The 17,386-nt window shown below is 52.4% G+C and overlaps 4 protein-coding genes across 4 annotated transcripts; 3 read left to right on the top strand and 1 right to left on the bottom strand.

Annotated features, from left to right (window-relative positions):
- Nucleotides 1–3,673: 3,673 nt before the first annotated feature.
- CGCA056_v005611 (uncharacterized protein) lies at nt 3,674–3,922 on the top strand (the record flags this gene model as incomplete). The annotated part of the gene is made up of 1 exon (XM_037320863.1): nt 3,674–3,922. One exon carries the CDS (start codon nt 3,674–3,676, stop codon nt 3,920–3,922), a length of 249 nt encoding a protein of 82 aa, XP_037180861.1.
- A 3,589-nt stretch (nt 3,923–7,511) lies between these two features.
- On the top strand, nt 7,512–9,917 carry CGCA056_v005612 (putative glycosyl hydrolase; the record flags this gene model as incomplete). The annotated part of the gene is made up of 1 exon (XM_037320864.1): nt 7,512–9,917. One exon carries the CDS (start codon nt 7,512–7,514, stop codon nt 9,915–9,917), a length of 2,406 nt encoding a protein of 801 aa, XP_037180872.1.
- A 1,112-nt stretch (nt 9,918–11,029) lies between these two features.
- Nucleotides 11,030–11,505, top strand: CGCA056_v005613 (uncharacterized protein; the record flags this gene model as incomplete). Its single annotated transcript, XM_037320865.1, has 5 exons — nt 11,030–11,073; nt 11,125–11,168; nt 11,228–11,244; nt 11,301–11,321; nt 11,380–11,505. The coding sequence occupies 5 exons, from the start codon at nt 11,030–11,032 to the stop codon at nt 11,503–11,505; spliced, it is 252 nt and encodes an 83-aa protein (XP_037180869.1).
- Nucleotides 11,506–12,470: 965 nt separating this feature from the next.
- Nucleotides 12,471–13,985, bottom strand: CGCA056_v005614 (uncharacterized protein; the record flags this gene model as incomplete). The annotated part of the gene is made up of 1 exon (XM_037320866.1): nt 12,471–13,985. One exon carries the CDS (start codon nt 13,983–13,985, stop codon nt 12,471–12,473), a length of 1,515 nt encoding a protein of 504 aa, XP_037180851.1.
- Between the last annotated feature and the right edge of the window lie 3,401 nt (nt 13,986–17,386).

The raw sequence follows: 17,386 nt of genomic DNA on the forward strand, positions 1-17,386 counted from the left end.
CTTTGCAGGCCATGGACCTAGTTTACAGCAGAAGCTCTCACCCTGTGGCATTACTGTCAAGACCAGTCACATCCTACAACGAGCTAAAACTACTAGCCGACATCATGCAGAATGAATTCAAGGCGAGAAACAAATCCATGGTCGGTCCAGGGAGCAAAAGAGCATATGGCGCTCTACATTTGCTAAGATTAATGACCAACGACCCCTGGTGGACCAAGGCTTGGACCTACCAAGAGAACTACCGTGCAGGGGTTGCGATGATGCTTCTCATACCTCATTCATCAGATGTAGAGGGGTGGAAACACTTGATCGAGACTTCCATGTCTCATTACATCGAAGGCGAGATAGCCATCAAATCTGTCGACTTCATGAAAGCGGCCACTCTCTTCTGCGAGGAATACAAGCAAGCCAAGTATCGCCTAACCAAGATGGAAAGAGGTGCCATTGAGGGCATTCTCAGCAAAGCTGCAAAATACACAGCTCTTCTCGAACCGGACGCATTTATGTTTCCTACAGTCATCTCGGATCTCAGTAAAAGGGAGTTGGAAAGGCCTTGGGACCTTCTCGCCGTAATAGCCAACTGCTGCCAATACTCGTTTTACCTGGATACGCAAAAGCTATTCCAAAAGGGCGCCAGTCGAAATCTGTCAATATTAGCAATGTGTCTCATCAATGGCGAAATCTTGAACAATAGCTTTTCAGGCCCAAGAGGGGTGTCAGAAATGACTGTGGTCAAATATCTGAAAGAGCTATGCCTACCATCATTCGCGGCGCCTCCAGATCGGGACCTTACCTACCGTAAAGGTTGCAGATTTCACTCAGTTTCCCTTAGTGAAGCTGGCATTAAGACTGAAGGACATCTATGGGAGCTTAGAGATGTCATCGATACCAGGGATTTATGGAAACCCTCGCGTGATGCTCATCCCATGTTCAAGAATGAGCGATTCTCGGAGGAGGAAGTCGATCAACTAGCAACACTGACGGACGAATTAGAGGGTTGTTGGAAAATTCCTCTCGCGGATGGCATCAAAAGGCTATTACGCAGTGGATATACCGATGAGAAAACAACGTTCGCAAGAGGCCATATGGAGGCCATGGCCAAAGAGGTGGCGAGGGCTGTTGCTGAAGGACAGCAGCTGAGACTTGGACGACTCTGCAGCAAGCGTGACCCGCGACCCGATACTGCCATCTTCCTATCGAATGAAAAATGGTCTGACAGACTCTCAGAGAAGGAATATCAAGGATACGTCTTCACATCGTCATCAGAGCGCAAGGATGAGAACGATGTACATCGCCATGTGTGTCTGGACGTCAGCTGGAAAGGATCCGACTACGAGATACCTCAGCTGTACACCATACGCGGAATTCTCGGGTTATGTTTCTTTCAGGGTCATAAACCGGGGGAGGTGATTTTCCCATGGCCATCGTCGGTGTTGAACGTATCCCCGTGGTGCTAGGGTTGATCTCAAGTCTGGCTTAGAGCTAGACACTGTTCAATATCCCACCTGATACAAGGTTCATTGGCTATGCCTCGAAGTGACATTTGAAGCCTTATCATGGTGCTTCACCATTTATGAACAATGTCAGGTGCAGCGGGCATTGCAATGCATTCTACTGCTGGTTTCAGGAGAACATTGATACTCTCTTTCCATGCTGCCTGTTACTTGCAGGCGTTGACCCTGTTTCATGTTGCTGCACTGAGCAGTGAAATCAAGAGCGAGAAAGCTGCATCATAAATATCAAGCATAGCCTGTAAACCTGAAGTGGTCAAAATCAGCTTCATGGCTACCATGACAATTATGTGTGTCTGTTACCAAGGAACAGTAACAGACGGTCAAAAATTCGAGATTGGCAATGTGCAAATGGGCTAGTATATTTTCGTCTGGACGATGAAGTGCAAGTCATTTGGGCCTTTCATAGCTGCGGCAGGATCTGGTCTAGCCGCGCGCTCTGCAGATTCCCCATTATCCTGCTACCCCATCATCCCGCCGGCCATGAGTGGGTTCCAGCACATGTCACGCGAAATCGCAATCCATCAAAAGTGGATGGAGATTTTTCTTTCGCTCAAATTGGAGATTGCGAGGCTGGCAGGGCTTGGGTAAAATTGGGACGGGGTTGGAAGCAAAATATATTGTAATCCACTCATACCCGACGGGATATCACCTGTCAACTTTCGCGGGGAAATAGGGTCTACTGTGTGCACCTAGCCGCTTGACATGTCTGGCTCTGTAGACCCGCTCCTTGTACAACTGATCAACTCGTATGGAAACTCGCTTCACGATATCACTTCATAATTGAGGCTTGATTCGCCTGATTGCTCCTCGATGTTGCTTTCGCTGCAAATGAATTATCCTGGTCCCCATCGAGCAACGTCTGAAAATTGACGACGTCCCACCAAAGCGTTTTGCGCATGATCAGAGACCACAGCTTGGAGGACAAAATGATGTACAAAAGTTGGTCGATTATTTGGAAGCATATTTGCCACTAGGCAAAGCCAATAGTCTTATTAGTTTATCACCCGAGAAACTTTGATCAGAGGCCGATAAGGGACGGTCCAAATTCTCAAAGCCAATGACAACAACCGTTATTTTTCGTTTTAGGGTTGTTAATGGCAAGACCATTGTTGAATATTCGCTCCGTCCAGTTGTATCACGTTCATCGGGTGCCGTAATGTCCGCAATGCGGCAACACAGTCTAGGGGCGGATGTGGAATAGCTGTCTAGTATCACCATCGGCCATGAGGGTAAGCCTATCACAAGACTCATGCAGACATGTCAATGTACCCTGACATAGTTGAGTGTGACTTCACTCCACAAATCCACAACAGAAACTCGGCGCAAGCAGGGTTCTACGGGCCCAGCCGGATCGGTTCAGGGATTTCAGAGAGACACATACTCAAAGCTAACTATTTCAAGAAGATCCATCCAGCACGCGCAACTTTAAAGTGACCCCACCCCTGGCATACACAGAACAGTGCCAACTCACGTGTTCAAATCGACTCGACGGATGCCAAACCTCCCGAGTAAGAGCCAGTGATCTCATCAATCAAAGTAGGAGACACATACCAACCTAAACCTCGCTACAGCCCAAGGGCCCAAAGGCCCAAGAACTCCAGGCGCATTCTTCATCTTGGTACCTGTGATGTGTTGTGACATTTGACAAGACACCAAAATTGACTCTGATTTTCTGCTCTGCCAGATGTAACATATCATTTTCATAGACTCAACCTCGTACGATTTTATGATAACTCGAAAGCACCCTGAACTGACTTTGTCCTTCATCTTTTCTCCAGTGGAATAGTGTGATGTCCAGGGATACGTGGCGCGTCCATTGAGATTCAGTTCAATTCTTCTCCCCAGTGGAGGCTGCTCGCTAGCAAGTTGCGCATTTGCATGATTGAATACGTTTTCGGTTGACATCCTGCTTGCTTTCATGAAGGCCTTCACTCGCACTTTATTCCTCCACAAACCTATAAATGCAGAGGTATTTCCCTCGAGGTTGAATCTTTTGGGATCATCACTCGACACTTCACTCACAAACAATCTCCTTTCATCCAAGACACCAAGCCTTTTAGTCAATACAACGACTTCAAATATCCCCAAAACCACCAGTAAGAATCCCTACCCTTTCTCTTGAGCTCTACAGCATGAGAAACTGACGCCATAGCGCAGACATGAAGACCACCTTCTTCCTCGCCGTCGCCGCCCAGGCTGCTCTCGTCTTCGCCAACTGCAGAGTCGAGATCCTCGACGGCAACTCGTTCCAGCTTGGCACCGCCTGCATCCCCAAGAGAGGCCAGGGACCTGTCGCTGTCAATGGCCGCAACTACTTCGTCACCGCCACCACCAGCTGTGGCCTGGGCTTCCTCGGTACCCAGACCCACCCGTCTGACTGGCAGCTCAAGCTTCTCGGCAACTGCTAAGCGACTAAACGACCCGACGACTCTTCGAACAACATTTCCACAGATTGAACTGATAATCTCGTGCGTGGACACTTCAGATGCGCGAGAATGAGGTTGGGATATGGAGGAGTGGTTGTCACAAGGCCCGGGGACTTTTCAGAGAGGGACAGTCTGCATGACTGAGTGTTCTGTTTGCATAGGATATTAGTCTCAATACTCACTGAAAAGTTCGCTAAATGTGATTTGATCTTTTTCTAAATAACGCTGCTGTGAAAAATAATGTAAAATGTGCTTGGTTCTATTCTTGAACTCCTTGGCTTCAATTCAAATGTCGCTTAAGGCCCTAGGTTTTTGAACTGCCGCTTGTAATTGTCTGTCAGGTAGTGTACGTATTATACTTTCCTGGTAATGTCAGGTTGCTTCTCGTGGCATGGTTTCGCGTCTTGTGACGTCGCAGTGGGCACAGCTGCATTCTAAGACTTTCGAAGTTTCATCAAAGTCATACCAATCCACCTTATTGATACGCGGCACACACGATAGATGATGAAATTATACATTTTTGGTGCCGTTGTCCCGTATCAGACTATCAGTTGTAACGATACATATCAGTCGTCGTGTTTTCAGCGGCTTCGACGTCTGTGATAACATCGAAGAGACGCATGTAGGACCCTTCACCACAGCACATGACGTAGGTGAAACCCATCTTAGAAACCATACTATTTCTTTTTAAATTGAGTTTGGACTTGATCTATGACTTTGATGACAAATTGATTCTCCTGGGTGGCCTTCTCAAGAAGACATCATTAGAGCCAGTACCTATCACAACTTCAATGTTGCAGCAACCCTAATTGAATAGGCAAAGCACCGCATGCCGTTGATATAACAGTGGTGGGACGGAAAGTGGTGTATGAACGTACTGTCTTGGAGCCCGGACCGGCCATATAATCTCCTGTCTATTTGAATAGTGGTCTCTTTGCCCCCTTGCTGATTGCATCCATTGAAAACATCGCCATAATTTCCAAGTCTAGGTTCAACAACGAGGACCACATTGAGCAGTTGTGCAAGGGTTTGTGTTGAAAGCTCCGTCACATGAACAAAGGCAATCGCTGGCCTTGCTTCCGGCCAAGAACCCTACTTATGTTCAGCCAAGCTCTAATCATTGAGAGTGCGGAAGTGTGGAATATCTTACAGCAACACCCATCTCTGACGAGCAATTCATGCAACTGCAGCATCACTTTGAGCGTATGTTCTGCGTCACGTTTGGTTCAAACTTACTGCCTGACAATATTGTGAGCCACAATCACCCACAAAATAGTATCTCGAGTATAACATACCTGTTCTTCCGGTGTCTTTGCTTCCCTCGGCCTGTCGGTGTGGGGCGGAATTGCAGCAACCATGGCTACGAAGACTGAGAGCAAGACAACTAGCTTCATTGTGGCGTGTGATTGGTTGGAGTAGATTGTGCGGAGAAGTCTGTAAGTGTACCCTGAGGATTGGCGCTTACAGTAGGGGCGAAAGTATGGAATATGGCAGTAACGAACGAAAGGGTCAGAGAAAGGTGAAACGCATGCTCCGTCGAGGGACAGATTCCGTTTTATGGGATTGCTGGTCAGTTTTGCCTTGCGACCGTAAGGTAGTCAGCCAAATTAGCTTGGTGGGTTTCCGAACATGCGACGCGCTTGGCATGTCATAGACCCATTCAATACTCGTACTTCACGACTCATGTTCCCTTCAAAATACCACGATCGCAGCAACCAGGAAAATCGAGTGCCTCGAATCTGGCAAGGGGCTGAACTCTATTTGACTGCTAGTCTGGTGGGTGTTCATCTGGCCTGCATCGAAGCAATCCATACGGAAGATATTGTGTTCGCCGTTGGGGGTCCGCGGATCGACTGTTACCGCATGATTCAAGGTGAAACCGTCACACTGGTGCATCACTAGAGTACCTGCTTGGCGCAAAACAGAGCGTAACACCATAGCCCCAGATCAACAATTCGAAGATCATGGCAGTTAGACCAACGTGAAGTTTTGTATACATCTATAAGAAGGCTGTCGATTGAAAACAGAGAGTAGAATTGAAAGCGTCTGTACCATCCAGTCTCGATAACGAAACTTAGATCGATTTCAATACCACTCACACGCAGGCTAAGCTGCAGCCAGCTCTCACAAGGTGGTTTTTATTCATACGTGGTAAGGCCACGGTGATTGCATTTCATCGCAGGCCTCGAGGCGCAGACCACATCAAGCATCAATCTATCTCAGGCGTCGCTTTGCGCCCGTGTGATTATCTGATGGAGCTGCCCGCAACTCGGCCTGCCGACTCGGAGCTGTCCTCCTTGTCTTGTCGGCTATTCTCCGATGGTCCCGCCACCTTGGGTTGACACGAGCCCCACAACAAATTCGAAGTCTAGAGGGTTGCTCCCCTCGGCTCGACTGAAACGGTTGCTGCTTGTCTCATAAAAAAGGCCGCATTGGTTTCGGACTTCTTTGGACGGCGCTTTCTTCAATTTGCCTACTTTGGAGCCTACAGGCACTATTTTGGTCGAACGCTTTGGGCGAAAGATTGAATGAACGCATTCGCTGTCAGATTCCTCGCACCTGTCAGATGACTCGGACACCTTCCTAAGTATTTGACACTACCATTTTCGCAAGGGTTGAGATCGTAGACATTATTCAGGTATCTCGGTGGTTTGTTAAGCGCCGACGCCGATTTAGTAACAGGCGGGAAATTACCATTGGGGCCTGAATCGGAATCGGGAAGACCCCAAAACTCCGCCGGGGAGATGTCGCATTCGGTGTGCCGAAGTAATATGAGTCGTCGATTTTGATGCTGCGTCCCTCTCAGAGTCCTTGAATACCTCAACCATCTTTGACCCGCTCGTGCATTTGACGCTGAATCGATTGTGGCAACCCGTACTCTGTCGTCGTCTCTAGATCATGACAGCAATTAATCTGTATGCCTCGGAAATGTAACCATTTCTCACTTGACGACAGGTAATTGTTCTTCTGCGTCTGAACGACATACGCTGTTGTTAACGGGACCAGCAGAAGATAGAAGTTGAAAACGCTATACTGTATGTCCTGAATCAAACACTTCAGGAACAAACGTCGTTTCGTTGTCCATGGATTTCGGGGGTGTCATTTCAATTAATACGCAGTCTTCAAGACGATGTCGGTGTTCCAGATGACGTGACGGGGGAAACCTTCAGCGGTGATCAGTGGGGCCTCGGAGCTCAATTTCCATGTACAGATTACCGTCAGGGACGGGTGCTAAGCCAGGGCGTTTTCTACATGTGAATGCGAGTTGCTAACAGTAATCATTGCCAGATCCTCAAAACCTCTTGCTCTGCAGAGATTGTCAACATCGTGTACTGAGACGGAATTTCATCCAACTCACAGCTGTTCCCCAGCTCCAGAAACCCACATAATCCAGAAATGGCTTTGAACAATGCACGGCCATCATGTGCTGTGGCTGAAGCCGCTGACTAAGATGAAAACCAACGAATCTGTCCTATCTGCAAGGGGACCCTTTCCAGCAACCTATCAATACGCGCAATGAGACACCACAACCGACCAACGAGTTGATTCGTGTCCCACGAAACAATCAACCATGTCAATGCCTATTCAACCGACGGCATCCCATGCCGCCAACGACCTCTCCGACGCGGCCCTGGGAGGCCCAATTGCCTTGAAAGATGGTCTCTTCGTCGACGGCTACGGTCGGACTCTGGCGCTGCACGGTCTCAACATATCCGGGGCCAGCAAGCTGCCCACCGCGCCGAACGGCCTGTCTCACCTCACCGAGGGTTTCTTCGAGCACCGGACCGTCACGTTCGTCGGCCGGCCGTTCCCGCTTGAGGATGCACCGCTGCATTTCCGCCGGCTGCAGGCCTGGGGCCTGCCGCTGATCCGGCTGCTTGTCACATGGGAATCTATCGGCCACGCCGGTCCGGACCCCCGGACGGACCTGGACCTAGAGTACATCGAGTACCTGCGCCAACTCGTCGAGATGATGCCCACGTACGGCATAAAGTGCTTCATCTGCGCGCACCAGGACGTCTGGAGCAGATTCAGCGGCGGCAGCGGTGCACCTGGATGGACATTTGAGGTGGCCGGCCTGGACGTTGAGGCGTTCACGGACACGGGGGCCGCATATGTCCACGGGCAAGATGAGCTGCGCCGCGCGACTGCGCCGGTGAATGAGAAGGAGCCGAGTGGCCCGTTCGTGTGGCCGTCAGGGTACCAGAAGCTGGCTGCATCGACAATGGCGACGCTCTTCTGGGCGGGAGATGTGTTTGCGCCGAAGTTGGTATGCAGCCGACAGACTAAATCAGGCAAAGATGAAACGGTTTCAGTGAAGGATTTCTTGCAGGATGCGCTGATTGAAGCTTTTGGACGGTTAGCGGATGAAGTGGCTGACCTGGAAGCCTGCATCGGCTTCGAACCGATGAACGAGCCACATCGTGGCTTGATCAACCTGCATGGCTTCGATGGCTGGAACTACGACACAGATCTTCACATCGGCCATTACCCGTCACTGACGCAGGCTCTCGCCCTAGCTAGTGGCTACGCACAAGAGGTGGACTACTACGTAAAGTCATGGCCATTTCCCACACGAATCTCTCATCGGTCCGTCGTGGACCCGAAGGGCCGGTCAGCTTGGTTGACGTCCAAGGGGAAGAACCTAGGACTGGGCGAGTGCGTATGGCGTGCTCACGGAGCATGGGACTGGGACGCATCCAACAAGAAACCAAAGGTACTCCGGAAGAACTATTTCGAGGTCGATCACCGCCCCGGACGCGAGGGGACGCCGATTGAATGGTACCGCGACTTCTACGCCCCTTTTCTAAAGCGCTTCTCAGACCGTGTCTCACGGAAATCACCACGTCAATTTTGTTTTATCGAGCCAATACCGAATGAATTCATGCCTCCTTGGGTAGATGGCAATTCAGGAGAAGCCAAAAGTCCAAAGAAGCAGAACTACGCCACAAAGACAGTCATCGACACAAAACGACCAGATAACCTCGTCTTCGGGCCTCACTTCTACGACCTCAACGTCTTATTCAGCAAACACCACTCATGGATGAGCGTCAACGTGCAGGGTCTTTCCAGGGGCATGTTCATCCTCAAGGCGCTCTACTTTGGCGCGCGGGCACTGAGGAAGAACTACCGCGCGCAGCTCGGCAACATCATCAAATACGGCAAAGCCTCTCTCGGCGACCACGTGCCCGCGCTCATCGGCGAGGTCGGCATCCCCTACGACATCAACGGCGGCGAGGCCTTCGCCACGGGCAACTACGACAAGCAGCGCGAGCTCATGCACGCCCTCATCGCCGCGATGGAGGACAACATGGTCGGCTTCACGCTGTGGAACTACAACCCGGACAACCGCGTCGAGTACGGCGACGGCTGGAACAAGGAGGACTTCTCCGTCGTCAACGGCGACGCGGAGGAGGTGCCCGGGCGCATCATGCAGGACTACGCGAACGCGCCGCACGCCAAGGACGAGCTGTACCGCGGCGGGCGCGTGCTCGACGTCGTGATCCGGCCGTACGCTGTTAAGATCGCCGGCCGGCCGCTGCGATCGGACTGGGACCCGCGCACGCTGAAGTACGAGTTCGAGTGGACGAGCCAGGACCGCGTGGGCGAGGAGCAGGACGACAAGCTGCGCACGACGGAGGTGTTTATACCGAGGTATCATTATGAGGGCGGGATCAAGGCTAAGGTTAGCGACGGGGACTGGTCGTATGACGCGGAGCTGCAGACGCTGTATGTGCGCCACAAGGCCGAGGTCTACCGCCACCGTCTGGTCGTCGAGATTCCCAAGGTTGGGCGGCGGCTGCTGGAGAGGGTGGAGAGGCGTCGTCGAGCGGTCCCGCCGAGCTTCCCGCTCAGCTTGCTGTCAGCAAGCGGCGAGTTGGCGTTGGAGGAGCTGGATCCGGGGCTGGTTTTGGTTATGCTGCTGTTGCCGGCTATTGCCATTGCGTTGGCCGTCTTTGCTCAAAGACTGGGCTAGAATATGAATAAAGATTCGCTGTTGCGGGTTGTGGGCGCTGGTCATGTGTACTTATTCAAAAGAGACTGTACGTTGAGTCAAGAACAAGGTTGGATTATCGTCGAATAGCGCTAAGGGCCGCGGACTCCGCGGCATATCAAGCGAAGTGCAGACAAGCTTTTCATGCACGGACTAGTCGACTGAACCGAGTGTGATGGAGCATTAATTCAGACGATTTTTTGATGGACGTCCGATGGGATGACCAGGGACGTGCCTTCATGAAGTTCCACGCCAGTCTTTAGCTCCGCGAGTCTACGTGACACAAGTCTCAGCAGTGCGTATGAACAGGAACTCTTTGTTTGTTCTTGCGGTCCGAGCATCTGCGTCCAATCTGGCACGCATTTGAGGTCTAAAGACAGTTGAAAATAGATGTCATAAGCGTCTTCTCGGTATTGAGGCTGTAGAACGAGGTTTGCAAGTTTAAACGACCCCAGCTCCGTCGGCATCCATAGTGTGTATCGGATCAACGGCAAGACACAGATTCATCTGACCAGGCCACTTTCAGAGCCGTCATGGTCGGTCACAAAACCCACTTAGTGTCCGCAAATCTGGCCTTCTTCGTTAATGAGGACCGTAAATCATCAAACTACATCATTTCGGGGTCCACTATATTCGGCATCACAAGTCGTGCTAAGCGTTGTTACGGATACTCGGGTAGGGCCAGTCTACGGATAGGCCTGTGCTCACACATGAAGATTTCTCCATCAAATCAAGAGCTGCCTTGGGATAGAAGAGGGCGAGATTACCCTTCTCGTATTATGCCATCGTTGCGCGCATTGGCCCAGCCAACCGGCCGTCGGGACTACGATCTGGGCGCCTTGCAAAATGATCATGCAACATTTATTCAATTTAACAACTGCTAACGATGTTCCAGAAGCGGTCTAAGTTTGAACTTTTGAATTTCTTCCAAAGCCGTATTCCCGTTAACTCGTAAACACAAGCCCGCATCACTGGCGAACTATTTAACGTAGCGTTGCAGCCTGCTTTTCTGACCATCATGTGGATAGCATCTTGTTCATCTCTCTTTCCTTGATATTTCCAATTATCAGATTGAAGGACTCTTCATCGCCAAGATGCGTGTCGGATACCTTGCCCTTGCCGCGGCCGCTGCTGTCGTGTAAGTAAAGCCACAGGAAACGCCACCGACAGCGCGTCGACTAATAACAAGCACAGCGCCCACCCAGACCACACCAGACACAACTGCTGCGTGCAGTACGACGAGGGCGGCCCGTGATTCTACGACCAAGACCTTACTGTCAACACGTGCAAAGCCTACTTTGGCAACCGAGTGCGTTCCAATCTGCCATCCCGATCTCCGCTCTATCTTTGCTGACATGACATTAGGGAACCGTCGACAGCGGCACCGTACGCCATTGACCCCATGTACTGAAATCATGTTAGGCCATACTAACCATTTGCGCAGTGCCTGCAGAAGCCTGGAATCAGCATCGACGGAAGCGAGTTCGACTCGTACTGCCAGATTGAGGCGTATGATCACATGGGCTACACCGTGGCTTTTGTTGGTGCGGGATACAGGGGTAGCTGCTGAGCTCCATGATGGACGGCTGCATGGGTCTTTCCGGCAATGCGGGAACGCTTCCCGTGGGAACGGAGGTTACTTGCTCGGGCCTCCCCTGTCTTGTGGTTGTTCTCGTCAGCTCCCAGTGGCTGGGAGTTTTGAGGGTGATAAGTTTCCCCAAGTGTCTTCAGCCAGAGGGACAATGATAAGCGAAGATTTCTGTAATATAAGTAATACCGTTTGGAATAATTCTTGTCTTATACCAAGGCTGAAAGACGTTCACTCCCTCTCCATCTTAACCCCAGCGGATTGCAATGTTACACGCATTCTCAGCTCGCTTGAAGTAGAAAAGGGGCACACCCCATCCAAACGCGACAACTCTACAAAAGAAGCGGCATAATGACGCATGCCAAGATTAATAGTCACGAGAGAAAGTGACCACGCTTCTAGACGTCTTGTTCGGTCAATTAAACATGCTGGGAGGAGGCACAGCAACCACTTGATAGCCACGTCCAATCGCGTGTCAAGGAGCTGTTTTGGGTCACAATGCTTTTGCCTAAAGCAAGCGCGACAACAGAACAAGCCTCCAACACGAGTTGGCGACGACTTGGCGGTTTCTTCTTATTCTGCCTAAAGTCTTGTCGTGCCCTTTTCATTTTTTTTTCCCTTTTGGGTTTGAGTCGGTTACATCAGCTCTGCGGCGCAGGAAACGGAACCAAACAAGAGAGTTGAGTACAAGACGTTCTGGCAACCGGCATGAAGAGTCCGCAAATCTAGAAATCTCCGCCTTTTTCCTTCTACAAGAGGCTTAACCCTACGGTGTCCTGGTTGTTCTGGGTCTGCTTGGGATCTTTGCTGTGTGGGTTTTGTGAGTTGTTTACATTGGGGATGAGCTGCAAGATGACTGAGGGGCAGACCTCGATCACGATGTTCTGATATATGAGGCAGAGTTTACGTTCTCATGAGTCTTGTTCTAGGCCTCGCTCGCTAAGCTGCTAATTCTCCCATGATTTGACGTATTCTATCCTCTCTACTTTTCCCTGATAGAGATCGTCCTCTTCGGGACTGCCCCCAAAGCTCGCCCCCTCGCCGAGAACCGTCTCCTCGATACCCCTGATCTCTGTCAACTGCGGCAGCCTCTCCGCCTTCTTTTCCAACAGCTCCTTCACATGGCTGTCAACTGCAAAGTTCTCCCCCTTTCGGTACCCATACAGGCACAGGTACTCCAAGCTGGGCGGCAGCGCATCGACAAGCCGGAAGGGCGGCTCCTCTTTCAGCTTATACGGGGGTTTCCAGCCGTCGTTGGGGCCCATGAGCGCCTGAACGTTGATGCTCAGGTGCGTGAGGGCTGCGAAGTCGTGGAAGGAGCCGATGGTGTACCCGTACTTCCTCGTATCCGGGATCCTGTGTGGGAGGAGCGGGCCGGTTGCTTCGGCCTCGGCGAGGAGGAAGTACTCGTCCTTCTCGAGCGTGGCCTCGGTCACCCCAATGACTTCCTCGCCCTCTTCGTCGAGACTGTAGTCTTCCATCCCAGCTTCCTCTTCCGACTCGCGCGCGTGAATGCCATTCTCAAGGTCGAGGTCAAGTACGCGGAGAGTCTCCTTCTGCGTGAGAAGACACTTGCCGATCGTCTTCAGCTGGACAATCGGGCTCCCTCCGTCCAGGAACCACAGCCCGCCCATCGAGACGACGACTTCCTCCAGACCCTTGGGCGCTCTGAGGAGCATTCCCAAGACGCCGCCAGAAATGTCTGTGCACCTCGCCTGGATGCGCTTGAACGAGGGAGAGGACGTCCCAGCGGGGAAGAGGAGATTCTCCATCTGGTACTCTCCGGTGCCGTCGAGAATGAGGTTTCTGAAGCTGGGCAGACGGTGGAAGTAGTGCAGATACTCGAGGATTTCCAGGGTATAGTAGTGGCGCTCGTCGTCCTTCCACGACAGGTCGACGACCTCGACGGTCTCGAGCTGCGGGAAGGCGCGGTAGTCGGCGGGGATGAGAGCGTAGTTTGACTTTTTGAGGTACTCTTTCAAAAGGGGGGTCCATTCCAGGTTGCCGACGAGCAGGTGGGTGACCTTTCTGGTGTAAGATAGTAACAGCACGGCAGCGACTTCGGCGTAGAGCTTGTTATGCTTGACGAAGCCTTTTGGCGAATCGGGGTTCTGGGCAAGGAGGTGGGCCTTTTTCCAGGCCAGGGACCGTAGCATGACCTGTGTCGTCTTCTCACCCAGCCCTAGATCCCGGACGCGGCCTTCGAGGAAGGTGTGGGCTGCTTCATCAACGGGCTTGGCGGGCTCGGTGAGGGGGGCGTCGGGGTCACCAAAGAAGCAGCTGCTGCCGCTTGGCCAGCCGGCAGGGTCAATTGCAATCTCGGTGACGGATGAAGCGGAATCTGGCGTGAGGGCGTATGATGCGAGAAGGGGGTAGATTGCCTCGATGTCATCACGATCCTGGACGATCCGGATGCGGGAGCGGTGAGGCGGGGATGACCACGAGGCGATTGAGGAAGTCATTGTGCGGAAAGACTGGAATGAGTTCTGGAGATTGAAGATGATTTGAAGGGGTGCTTGTCGGGCAGCGGCAGTTGAGGTGGCGATGAGAATGAGGGAAAGGGAGGCAGGTGGGAGCAGGCGTTTTATGCCTTTATCCATCAACATGACGATGTATGCAGAATTGGCTTCAATTAGGCAGACGCTACCAGGCAGAAGCGGCAGTACGCTCGTGTTGGCAACAGGAAGGTCGAGGGAGTTATCGTGAAGCTGGCACGAAAAGGTGATGTCAACAAAGACGATGCAACTAGGCATCAGCCCCTATTCTGTCGTTAGTCATCCGATGTTTTCAGGATCTGACTGACACGATGCCCGAGTTGGGATGGTTTGGATCCTTTCTCATTCTGCGTGGTGCGCGTTGCATCGCTGCACTGTGTTGGTCCGATGCGGGGGAGAGATCCACTGAAGCTTCAGGGCCCTGTAGGTAGTGTGGGGAGGCTCAAGCGCCAGTTCCACCCGTCTGTTTCTGTTGCCCAAACTGGCAGCGACCCAGGGCACGGACCATTGATGTCAACTTCATCGCTCCTTCCCTGTGGATTTCGAAAGTTTTTGAGGCCGAACATGACTGATGGCGTAACTGGTTTCTCGGCTCGGTGACAGTTTAAGGTCTGGGTAGATATGATGGCGGGAGGATTGGATGCTGGATGTGCGCGGCGACCAGCTGATCCGCACTTTTGGCGGGGAGTGTATTGTTGAAATGCCCATTTCGACCCCCTCGTGGCTCATGAAACCAACTTACCAGCTTCTGAGCCGCCGTTCAGTCGATTCCAGCCAGAATGGACCCGTCCAAATGTTTGAACTGAGCATGCACAATGGAACAAACGAAATTACAAACCTCCTCACCAACTGGAGCAATCTCTATTTGGAAATTAGTGGACCCCTGCATCCATACCAGCTGAACTGGAGAAATATGGACCTTGAAGGGACCACACCGGAGAACCCAGTCACGATCAGCGAGAACCAGGAGGACGGCGAATCCGCCAACACCCAAGCTCCCAACCAGGATGAGGAAGGACCTGATGACAGGAACTACACAGCGCCAGTCCTTCTCGTTCGCGACGGCTGCTACAGAAAGTGAGGCTTCACATCATCGTCCATTTCGGCCTGATGCAACGATCTAATCAATAGCAGAACCGTGGTTGACACTGGGTACGATGAAGACGTCAATATCTCGGTTAACTATCTGCCACCTACGCTGTTTCCGAAAGACCCGTGCGTCAGCTTTCAAGGTATCGTCAGCGGCTCCGGCGAGACACTTCTGAGGAAGGGATACTTGACCCCCGTGACGAGAAGGTTTTGTGGTTTCGTCCAACTGTCTACCTACATCGATCCAGGCAACAGCTACACCACATTCGCAAAGGGCAACCATGGCTTTTGTATCTTTGTCATCACCCCGATCACCGAAAGCCCGTACGCGCAGAGGTACAGAAGGCTCGCCCAGTCCCCTCAGTCGCCCTTCCGGCGCAACAGCAACTTCGCATGCAGCATGGGTACCGTGGTCGGTATTTTGCCCAAGCATGCCATGGTCGACCCTCCCACGGGGCCTCGCGACACGGTCTTGATGGTGGTCCCTGAAGACCCGGACTTCCAGTTCGGGCCGGGAGCGACGGCCGCAGGATTGAACAACTGGACGGGTGTCGATCTAGGCTCGAGCCGCAGATCCCGCAGGAGCAGGTTCGTGACAATGGGCTCTGCGTCTCAGGCATCGCAGGCATCGCAGGCCTCTGAGAATGGGAGCACGGCATCATCGGATTGTGAGTATTGTTTGTGGACCTCTTGGCACGCCGCCCGGTAAGCTGACTTCGTGCTTCCACAGCCCAATCAAACTCCCGGGCGCCTCCCACTCCACGGGGGTCTTCCAACACGACTCCCATCTCCTCACAAACAGACATCAACGAGTCCTTCACCTATTCGCGTGGCGAACCTACCTCGTCGTCCCCTCCCACCGTCTCTCTGTTCGTCGCCGGGGAAGATTTCAACCCTCGTCAGAGCCGGTCGCGCACGGCATCCGTCTCATCGGCTCACTCTCCCACGAGTGCTAGCGCCCGCAACAGCAACAGAGGGGGCCCGTCCACCTCGCCGGCCGGGTGCTCTTGGGACAGTCTCAAGAATCAGCACCGGCCCGGCGGCGCCTCATCCCCGCAAAGCAGCGCCCGTAAGAAGAGGATGCCACGCACCGAGGAGGTGGAACAATTCAAGAGAGGACAGGAGCGTGCGGTGGCCAAGCGGGCGAGGCCAACCGACTCGGATGTCAACGCGGACGGCTCGCCCACCCCCGCGAGGTGGCGGAAGAAGCGCCTGCTTCCGTTGGTCACCGAGTCGCAGGAGTCAGGATCCCAGCAGGACTCTCAGCAGGACTCTCAGGTTGTTTGAAGACGGTCAGGCTGTTTCTACTACAAGGTCAGGACATTTCGAGGATGCTTCTTTGTTGTATGGCCGTGTTGAACTGACTCATGTGGATGGGCAATCCAATCACGCATGGACGGATTTGTCGCTGGTATCTTGGGTTCTTCATCTTTTTCTTTTGAGCTTTGTCTGTTGCAATGCTGCTTGCTTTACCTCTGCCTGGTCAGTTTGCTCTTGTCGAATGTCACTCGCTTTAGCTCCCGTAGTCTCCGCAATCGATCTTGTTTCCTCTCATGCCTGCGGGCCTCGGCCCCAGGTAACTGCGTTATGTAAGCTGCGTGGTTCAAGTAAGTAAACGCGTGGGATTCTTCCAGAGACCCCAGCTGACGCTGTCGCGTAACAGAAAAGAGACTTTTCGAGACTAATCAACAGGGTACTCACAGGTCTGTTCGTGTCTGCCACAAGTTTGTTTCTTCGCCATGCTCGGTGTGACATGCTGACCCGAGGAGACAGCAGCCACACTACTGCGAATCCTCCCACACCCAACACCACTGTATCTCGGCCAACAGGGCCATCCGCCACGCCAACGTCGCCGGGTAAGTCGGTATCGCCCCGAATCGTGGGACAGGTCACTGACATCTTTTGTTCTCAGCGTCTCCATCAACGCGATATCCGAGGCTCGATACGAAGTGCCATTATCGATTGCTGTCAGCATGGCTTCGCGGGCTTGCTGTACGCGAGCAACATGCGGCCGGTTCATCGTTGGGCCTTCCAGAAGCCATACACAGCTCAACAAGCCAAGCTGTAGGTGCTCAACATCCGAATTCGCTCCGAACTGCAGCTTATATGTTACCAGGAACTCTTTGACGATGGTTCATCTTGCTGTCTATCGAGATCGGCTTGTCTGTTCTCTTGAAGCCGATGTCCCTCTTGATGAGATGTGTGTAGAAGCGAGGATGTTGTTGGAAGTCGGGATCGTGTGGATGGCCAGTAAGTCGACCCGAAGGCTGATTATCGTT

The sequence above is a fragment of the Colletotrichum aenigma genome, assembly GCF_013390185.1.
Source record: "Colletotrichum aenigma strain Cg56 chromosome Unknown KSG_Cg56_contig03, whole genome shotgun sequence".
In the NCBI taxonomy this organism is placed as follows: Eukaryota; Fungi; Ascomycota; class Sordariomycetes; order Glomerellales; family Glomerellaceae; genus Colletotrichum; species Colletotrichum aenigma.